Below are 10,356 nucleotides of genomic sequence, written 5' to 3'. Positions count from 1 at the left end.
CTTCCGGACTCCATTTCCCAGCAGGCCTTGAACCTACCTGCCCCGCCTGCTCCTTGGTCTCCTCGACCTCCGCAGCCGGACTCGGTTTCCCAGAATCCCCTGCTCCCTAGTGCTTCCTTTACAAGAGGTGGAACTCCCTATCTCCCTCCACCCCAAGCTCCTGATTCGTGGGTTCCCGCCAATTGCTTTTGCTGGAAGTAGCAGATTCCAATCTCTGATCTTGGTCAGGTTAAGAAAAACTTGGCCTCTTTATTCAGAAAATCCCACCCAGTTTGTAGAGGGTTTTAAAGTGATCCCCCTCCAGTTTGAACTATCCTGGGGAGACATTAATATCATCCTGTCCTCCTGCTGCACCATTGAGGAAAAGAAGAGGATCTGGGATTTAGCCCAAAAGTTTGGGGATGATCTGGCTGTGTCCTCTCCCACCAGGCACCCCTAGGGAGCTGTCGCTGTCCGCAGTGCTGATCCTGGGTGGAATTATGGAAGGGATGCAGACAGGGAGAAGAGGGATCATATGTTGTTATGCCTAATAGAGGGGATGAAGATGGGATTTAAAACGGCCGTGAATTATGATACGCTTGGGGGAGGTGTGGATGGTGGGAGCCAGGGCTTGAGTGATTATTAGCGTGGCTCCAGACTGTGCTGAAACGGTGAATGTTTTGAGATTGTATTATTATATGTCCAGTTTTGAAACAAGAGCAGAGAACTTGCTATTATCTAACTTCAGAGAAAAAGCAGAGAACGTCCTTCGTTCAGACCAGAGGGGCTGGGGAGGAGAAAGAATGCTGCTTCAGATACTCATCAGTCATGTCAGGTCACTTGATCTCTTAGCCTCAGTTTCCTCATCTGTATGTTCCAGACACCGCAAAGGAGAAACAGTATCTTGACTCCTCAACTTCGAAGAGGAAACTGAATCTCAAAGAAGAGATTTGCCTAAAAATCATGTAACCTTTATGAGTGTCAGAGCCAACACTGGAAACTAGGCATTAAGGGCTCAATGGAATATTAAGAAAAGCATTTTTTATTTAAAGTGAAAATCATGTTGGAATAATAAAAGTTGGAAAAAAATGTCTTACTATATAATGCTTCTCCCAAAAGAATTAGGGAGAGGGTATGTGTTCTGTTAGTGAGATCCAAGAATCTGTGGCGGGGGGGGGGCGGGGGAGGGCGGGAAGTGATGTCAAATTCCTACCCACCAGAAGGGTCTTAAGTGATATATTAAGAAAATTCAATGAAAATTTTGTGAAAAGTGGCTAAGAACTGTGTGTTCTTGGTGGGGAGAATGGGGGAATGAAACAGTGATACTGAGGAAAGAACAAAGAAAAAGGAATGTTCTAGTAAATTCCATTAAAGTCTGAAATAAGTTCTTATTAGCTGAAAGTGTGAAAAGGATTCTAAAGTTGACTTCGACTGAATGAAAATGAGACTTTCCAGCCAAATGAAGAAGAGTTCTCTATTCAGATACTGAGGGGTTGAGATGGCACTGGGTATGATGTGTCATGGTCAAAAGCATCTGCTGTCACTGCTTTATGACTGCTTGAAATTGTTCAAGGAATATATTCATTCATTGTATTATTTAGTGATAGAGAAACAAAAGTAACTGTGAGGAAAGAAAGGGCCTTTGTTCAATAAAAATGTAATATTTTATGAGCTGGGGTTGGAGATTGACCTAATGCATCAGACACCAACACTATTAATGAAACATAAATTATTTCAATATGCCACCAGACAGAACTCAAGAACATTGGAGATCAAGAGTCAAGAGGCAGGAGTCAAGAGGGACATCTGGTCACCTTTTGATATTTGGGAGGGCTCATCTATTTATCCAACCTCCTACATGTAGAACATATATTCAGCCAATTCACTTGGCATTCAATGCTCTTCCATTTCGTTTTCTTTCAATTCTAGCAGAATGATATATTCACTTTTTTAATTCTATCATTTTAGAACAATTCTCTTTCATGTAGGTATAAATCTCTTCCCACTTTTATATCATTTTGATTTTTATTTAAGACATCTGATTTATATTCTATTTGTAATCTGTATTTTATTTTAGCTTCTTTTTTTGCTATTATCTAACTTCTGAGCAATTAAAGAATGTATTAGACTTTTCCTGATTTTTAGATTCTCAAAAATTTACAAAATTTCCCCTTTCTTTTGGTGTTCTGAGTCATGATTCTTTATTGCACTGCATTTATTCATAAGATGAAGCATCATCAGAGGAAGGCCATTCTTTTCTTCATTGGTAATTTATATTTTAATCCCTAACTTGTTCTTATCAGAAGCTATTGCACATCTCTTTCCTTCTCCATTCTTACCAGCTGTGTGACCTTGGGCATGTCACTTAACTCTGTTGGCTTTAATCCATTGGAGAAGGAAATACAAACCACCCCAGAATAGTTGTCAAGAAAACCCTGTGGACAATAGTGGAGAGCTGTGGTCCACAGGGCAAGGGAGAGTCAAACAACCCTGACCAACAACAATGTGCCAGGCTCAGTGGTAAGCACCAGGGATAAAAAAGAGACAAAAGACAAGTCTCTGCCCTCAAGGAGCTCACAGTCACATGGGGGAGGGAACATACAAATAAGTTCAGTGAACCTTATAAATGACAAATAGGAAATAACTAAGACTGAAATGTTGAGGGGTTGGAGAAGCTTCCTGTAGAAGGGGGAATTTTAGCTGGGACTTAAAGGGAGCCAGGAAGGTGAGTGGTCAAAGCACAGAATGAAGAGTGTCTCAGGGATGGGGGAAGTCTAGAGAAAATGGTGGGAGCTGAGAGCTGGAGGGTCTTGTGAATGAAACCTCCAGGAGGCCAGTATCACCATACTGAAGGGTACATGTCAGGGGGAACGGTGTAAGAATATTGGAAAGGTAGCACAGGGCTAAATTAGGCAGGGTGTTGGGTGCCAAGCAGAGCATTTTGTATTTGCTCCTAGAAGCAATGGTCATGGTCAGACCTGCACTTTAGGAAAAGGACTTTGAGGCTGGACTGGAATGGGGAGAGACTTGAGGCAGGCTAAAGTTTTTTGTCTCCTCTCAAGCACAGAAGAATAAGGTCTCTCAGGAGTCCTAAATCTGATTCGGTCTGGGGTGGGGGCCGGTCTGGGATCAGATCCTCCAGCCCAAAGGAAGGAAGGGTCTTTGTTTGGAGATATCTCTGCATTATTTGGTAGAGGGTGGCAGCACTGACAGCAGACCACTTAACTAACCCAGGCTGGGTAAAGGGAGCTTTAGACACTCAGCCTTCCCCCAGCCTCACCCACACACACACCTGGGCTGGGAGGAGGTGGGGCAGGGTGGAGTCAAGTTTAACTTTGCCTGGCTAGGAAGGACATGGGGTGGAGGGAGAAGACATGTAAATAAAGGAGTTATAGAAGGCTGTAGGACAGATTCCTGGAAGCAGTGAGTCTTTGTCATCATTCAGCTGTCTAGCCAGACTGAGAAGACATCAAAGGAGCCAGAATCTTTGGCCAGAAAAAGTAAGTCTGGGTCTCCAGTGCTCCCTGGTCTGGGCAGCCCCCAAGGCATCTGCCCTCTCCTCACCTCCTTTGGTAGATAGAACACTTCAGAACCAGGAAATAAAGCATTTTTCATAATTCTTTTGTCCTATGTTCCCCCCAAGAATCCTTCTCCTTTCCTCCCAAGAGAGAACTCTTTGGGGCCCTGCCCCCAACCCCAGGATGGGAGGCTGCCTTCTTATTTAGGATTTATTAAGTATCTGAATTTAGGTTTTGAAAATTTTTAAATATTTATCTTATTGTGATACAGCACATATAGCATAAATTTAGCTTAACTCTTTTTACATCTATTAGTAATTTCTTTGTGCCATAAAATTTGTCAGAATTTTTTCATATATATATTTTTTTTCCTACTTATTCGCCCTTTCTCCTTTACTGATTCAATCAACATTAGACTAATTTGCTAAAAAAAAAAATATAATCAAATCTTAAATTGCATTTTATAGAGTAGAAAATCCACATGATACACAGCATTCCAATATAAATGTAACCTCTGACTCAAAAGGACATTTTTGTAATACTCTCTTCATTGCTAGACACTGACCATTCAGTGCACCATGCCAATGTGAAGTGAGGAGTTGGTAAGAACAAGAGAGAAGAGAGATTCTAATATATTGGTTTTGAGCTTGAAGAGAAAAGTCATGTTGTTTCAGACTCTCTTCAGACACTTGAAAGTAGAATGTGACTGGGAGGAAACCATGTAGAAAAGCAGATGCCTTGATCACATCCCTATTCCCTTTGGAAAAGATCTAAGACTCCCTCTCCATCTCTTGGTTGAGCTGACTTATCTTGATCCCAGTGAAACAGATTATTCATTTGATCTTATCTGATATACATATTCTGTGATGTACATTTTTTCTGATTTTTGTTTTGCTATTAATTTGAATAAGTGGGTTTATTTGTGGTTTGTTATGCATATACCTTGTGGAACTGACATCTAAGGGAGAGGGAGTCCAGTCTTGAATCAATAACTAGGGACATTTCTTTCTTGTTAAGGGATAACAATCATAAGAATAACTTGAACCTAAAAATTACTTCCCCTGGACTAATCATCATTAAGGGAGAAGACAGATCTAATTCAAACCTAGTACTATCTCTCTCTCTCTCTCTCTCTCTCTCTCTCTCTCTCTCTCTCCAGCAGAGTGGCCAACCTCTGCCCTAAAATTCCTGTTTACCTTTAGGAAGGGGATCAAAGTTTCCATGGAGAAGGATGGAGGAAGGTGACTCTAGAGAAATGTATTGGCCAAAGCCCTTCAGGAGCAAAAAGACTCCTGGGGTCCCTGCCAGTCTAATCTACATAGATTCCTGTGGACACTGATAAGCCACATGACAAAACAATTCAACATAGTGCATACAGAGAGAGACAGACAGAGAGAGAGACACACAGAGACACTGACAGACAGAGACTGCATTGGGAGGCTGAGAACTTAAATGAAAAAAAGTGCAGAAGCAAGGCCTGGGATACCTCAAGAAAAAACCAAAGCCCAGGCCAGGCCAAGGTTACTAATGGAAGTACCCATAACAAGATGTTAGTTCTCCCCCTTCTACCTATGACAACCTCTTTAACAGCTACACTTCTGGTCTCTTGGTGCCCGGGAAAGTTTCTCTCCTCTTTGTGTTTAGTTCATGACTTAGTTATAGTCATTATTCACTAGTAATTGCAGATGGGGGATTCTTAATCAGTGGGAATCATTGAAAACATTTTCATCAGGGACCTAACTTTACTCTTGTAGACATATCCCTTTTTCCCTTGGCAGATTAATGTCACTGGTCCTGCTGAAGACATGATAATCACAGCTCTGGGCAGATGAGCTCAGACAATACAGTTCTTATAACTAGGACTGGTATGGGCCATCACATAGACACACAAACACACAAAGAGAAGGACATACTCAGTTTTGTACAGCCTTTTCCTCCATCCCAGAATTAGAGATCAACCAGGTGAGGATCTATTTATTTCGCAATTTTACACGTAGAAGCTTAGAAGCAGAAAATCGCTTCCTTGAGCCAATTAGACAGTTAGAATATTGTTCAAGACCTGTATGTCTAGGGACAGGAAACCATTCTTGGAAAGACTGTGGAACAGGCCTTGGAGTCTTTCTTTGGTATCTTAATGAACTCCTGTTTTTTGAGGCGCTCTCTTCTATATCATGACCTCATTGCCCCTCATAGCTGACATTTCAACATTCCCTAGATAAAAATGTTTGCAGTGAATCACTATCTCTTAATACCCTTCTCACCTTTGTTCAACGTCCTTTTCTTAGTTTCTGTAACAACTCTATCACCATTCTCTTCATCCCTTAATGGTGGCACCAGCATGTTATCTCTTTTTCTAATCTACTCTACTAATTTAATCCATCAGTTTGATTCATCTTCACATTTCCCTCTTACCTATTTTTAAACTTTTGTTTCTTGGAAGCTTGACTTTTCCTTATTCAGTCTTCACCAAGTCCTTACTCCTCTAGCCTCTTTCATCCATTTATATTCTACCTAACCTTCTTTGATCTTGCTTGTCTTTCAATCTTCTTTCACAGAATTTAGAAATAGAAGTAAATAAGTGGCATTTGCCTTGGTTCATAGTAACTTCCATCTCCCCATCTCACTTTTGTATCTTTACAAGCTTTTCTAACCTCTAACACAGTTTTCTTCCTAACAGACTTCATTTGTATGATATTGTTTTTTTCCATCTTTTTTTGCCAATTTTTTTCTTTTGTTTCATTTACATTTCTTCTAAAAGTTTATGCTAAAATCCAAATCCAAAATACAGTGTCTCCACTATTTAGTACAGAGTTATTTGCATAGCATCTCCTCCATCAGATTGTGAGCTCCTTGAGTACAAGGACTATCTTTTACCTTCCTTCGCATCCCCAGCTCTTAGCACAGTGTCTGGCACATAATAAGTGCTGAATAAATGTTTGTTGAATGACTGACTGACCAAATGATCTCTGAGGTCTATTACACCTCTAAATCTGTGACATAAATTTATCCCTGGCAACTAGTGCATAAGGGTCAATCATTTTGCATGGTGTTTTTATTGCTAATACATATTGTGGTTACTGCAATGCAAAATGATAACATATGCCACAATGTTATCTTTCCTGTCCATGGATATGTTTTGTCACTTCATTCATATCTTCATGGAAAACTTTGGACCCAGTCTTCCATCTACCTCAAAATTTCCTTTCTGTCTTCTGTTCTCATTTATAGCAAGGATGTCAAGATCGACACAATGCATTTCTATTTCTAATGAACCCCTTTTCTGATCACTGAATAAGCATCACACATTTAGAGTAACAAGATGTAAGTTGATGGGTGGGAGTTGTCTAAAACCTTTGTAATTGTTCACACGTGTAGTCGTACTCTGCCTAACTTCCTTGTTGTCATCATTGAAACAGAAGTTATTGTACAATGGTGATAAATATTGTGTATTTTCTTTATTTTATTGGTTGCCATGACCAAAGGAAATGTTCATTCTGTTTCCAGGAATCTATTGAAGATTTTCAGAGTGGACAAATTCAATAGAAGATATGTTCCACTCACAAAGACAAAGAGAGCCCAAAGTTACTTCTACATCAGCATGAAATGAGCAACTTTAAAGTAATTACATACAAAAAGTAATAGAATATTATGTTTTAGAAGGTATGCATTTGCTCAGAGCTTTCTGCGATAATATCTGGGAAATCACATAGCACAGACTGGCAAAGGAGAGGCGTTGTTTAAGTACTAGCTCATACTATCGTTTTCCTTGTTATTATTACTGTTGCGTTGTTTCGTTTTATTATTACTTTTCCATGTCTTCTGCCTTTCTCCTTCTGTCTGAGAGAGAGAGAGAGAGAGAGAGAGAGAGAGAGAGAGAGAGAGAGAGAGAGAGAGAGAGAGAGAGGAGAGAGAGAGAGAGAGAGAGAGAGAGAGAGAGAGAGAGAGAGGAGAGAGAGAGGAGAGAGACAGAGAGAGAGAGAGAGAAGGGACAGAGAGACAGAGAGAGAGAGAGAGAGAGAGAGAGGAGAGAGAGAGAGAGAGAGAGAGAGAGAGACAGAGAGAGAGAGAGAGAAGGGACAGAGAGAGAGAGAGAGAGAGAGATAGAGAGAGAGAGAGAGAGAGAGAGAGAGAGATAGAGAGAGAGATGAGTGAGAGAGAGTGAGAGAGAGAGAGAGAGAGAGAGAGAGAGAGAGAGAGAGAGAGAGAGAGAGAGAGAGAGAGAGAGAAGGAGAGAGAGAGAGAGAGAGAGAGAGAGAGAGAGAGAGAGAGAGAGGAGAGAGAGGAGAGAGAGGAGAGAGAGAGGAGAGAGAGAGAGGGAAAGAGAGAGAGAGAGAGAGAGAGAGAGAGAGAGAGAGAGAGAGGAGAGAGAGAGAGACTGTGCATGCACACTGCTATAATTCTCATTTACATCACTTTTGACGTATTCATGTGTTCTTGCACAGCTATTTTCAGAGGCAGTTCTGGGGACCTGTAAGTTTGGGGCTCTCTCAAGGTGGTATGACCTAGGGAGAGGTGTGTTTACTGCTCTGCTGTATTGTGGACTTGTTTGTAAACAACAAAAAGTACTCTTTTGAACCCTGGAAGTGTGAGCAGGGCCCCTGCTCTCCTGTGGCCACATGCTCTGCTGTGCTAGTGCTCCTCTTTGCACTGTGACTAAGACCCAGGTCTGCAATCCACATCCAAGTATTGGCAATGAAAGAGTCCTGACCTGGGGTCAGCAAAGGGACCCCTATTAATCTCCTTCTGACATGTCTGATCCCCTTGCCATTTGAGGGCTGACAGGTCTGGAAGCAGAAGCTGCCACGGACTCAGTCACTGAAGGCCTACTCCTAGTTCGCTGGGGCCAGGTCTATGCTTGTGGTGCAGGCGGTGCAGGACTGGGCTCCTCTCTCACCCTGGTGCAACACATCTTTCCTGCCAACCTTCAAAGTTGTCTTGGGCTGGAAAATTGTTTCATTCTTCTTGTGAGTTCTGCTACTCTAGAATTATTTAGAGTCATTATTTACAGGTATTTCGAGGGGTTTGAGGGAGAGCTCTGGTGAGTCCCTGCTTTCCCTCTGCCATCTTGGCTCTGCCTCCCTATATTATTGTATTTGTGAAAGACCTTAACTTAATTAAGGCTCAGAATTATATCTTTATTGGCATCCCAAGCACCTTGGACATTACCTGGCATACAATTTGTATTTAACAAATGCTTATTTATTAACTACTTGTGTCTTTATATTTCTCTTTTGTTATAGAACTATGATATTCTTTTCATCAATATACAAATTTTAAAAACATTATAAAATTAATGGACTTATTGATGCTCCCTCCAGCTGAATTATATCAAAATTCAGCCCAACACACAGGCTATCCCAGTGTTCCCCAAATGGAGCCCAATTCTCTAGGATAGCTACCTTCAGAAATTTAACAAATCTTTCATTTTCTCCTACGATTTTTCAGCACTGGCCACAATACTCCTTCCTAAGGCTTGGAGAAATGATGCTTACTTACCTACTGTTAGTCACTCTCTTCCTTATTCAGATGGGAGTTGGGATCCTCGGAAATTTCTTCCTCCTGGGCCAATACACCTTCACTTTACTCATCAGCCAAAGGCTGAGGCCCATAGAATGCCTTTTTGCCCACTTGGCCTTGGCCAACTCAAAAGTGCTTCTCTCCAAGGGAATTCCTCACATCATGGCTTGTTTGGGCTTCAAAAATTTCTTGGACCTGGTTAGGTGTAAACTTATAATTTATCTTTTCCATGTGGCCCGGAGTGTTTGCCTCAGCATCACCTGCCTCTTGAGTGGTTTTCAGGTCATCACCATCAGTCCCAGTAACTCAAGGTGGGTAGAACTCAAAATCCAAGCCCAAAAGTGCCTTGTCCCCTCCTGCTTCCTCTGCTGGTGCTTCCACCTACTGATAAATTTCACTTTGCTTGGAACTATGCATAACTCAAGGTATCTGACTAATAATACAAAGATGCGGAATCTGGGATATTGTTCAATTTCAACTCCTGCCTCTTTTAATGCTGCACTTTTTGCAATTGCCTTTTTTATGCCTGATGTTATGTGTGTCGGGTTCATGATCTGTTCCAGTGCCTACTTAGTAATTCTCCTACACAGACACCATCAGCAAGTGAAACATATTCACAGTCCTCATCTCTCTTCCACAAATTTCCCTGAGAAAAGAGCCACCCAGGCTGTCCTCCTGCTAGTGAGCACATATGTCCCCTTTTATTCTATTAACTCTAGTTTGGCATTGTATCACTTTAAAATGGAGAAAGATGAGCCCTGGCTCATGGCCACCTTATACTTTCTACCAGCATCATTCCCAGCTATCAGCCCTTTTGTGCTGATCTTCTCTGACTCCCAAGTTCTCAGATATTGGTTTGCTCTGTGGCATAGGAAACAATGTCTCCTTTGCCACAATGTCCTCAACCATGCCCATTCCCAGCATTCTCCCTAACACTATGACAAACAAGTGTCTTTTGGAAACTGATGGGAGGGGGCAATAACAGTGGAATCTAAGCATTTTAGTACTTAGGGCTAGAAAGGACCACTGTGATCATGTATTCGAACTCTTTCCTCTTTTAAAATCAAGTGTTCTTGTGTCCTGCTTTTGATGACACTGATACAAGTGACATAGTTATTTCTTAAACTCATGTCTCCTGATTTCAAATCTACTTTTCCTTTCATTAGATCAATGATGTACAACTCAATAGTAACAGAGGCTCCTGAACCACACATAAGGGTCTCTGTGAGTTGCAACAATAACTTTTTCATAAGATGCAATATTATCTGTGTTTTAGAGGCACCTCATGGCTTAGTGGTTATAGCACTGGACCCAGGGTCAGGATGACCTGAGTTCAGATCCA

General features: G+C 41.4%; 1 protein-coding gene across 1 annotated transcript; it reads left to right on the top strand.

Annotated features, from left to right (window-relative positions):
- Window positions 1-8,978: 8,978 nt before the first annotated feature.
- On the top strand, window positions 8,979-9,947 carry LOC118836168 (vomeronasal type-1 receptor 1-like). The gene has a single exon (XM_036743530.1). It carries the CDS (start codon window positions 8,979-8,981, stop codon window positions 9,945-9,947), a length of 969 nt encoding a protein of 322 aa, XP_036599425.1.
- Window positions 9,948-10,356: the final 409 nt, after the last annotated feature.

The sequence above is a fragment of the Trichosurus vulpecula genome, chromosome 2 (assembly GCF_011100635.1).
Source record: "Trichosurus vulpecula isolate mTriVul1 chromosome 2, mTriVul1.pri, whole genome shotgun sequence".
Lineage (NCBI taxonomy): Eukaryota > Metazoa > Chordata > Mammalia > Diprotodontia > Phalangeridae > Trichosurus > Trichosurus vulpecula.
Note: the sequence above shows the minus strand (reverse complement) of the source record. Positions and strands in the feature narration are given on the sequence as shown.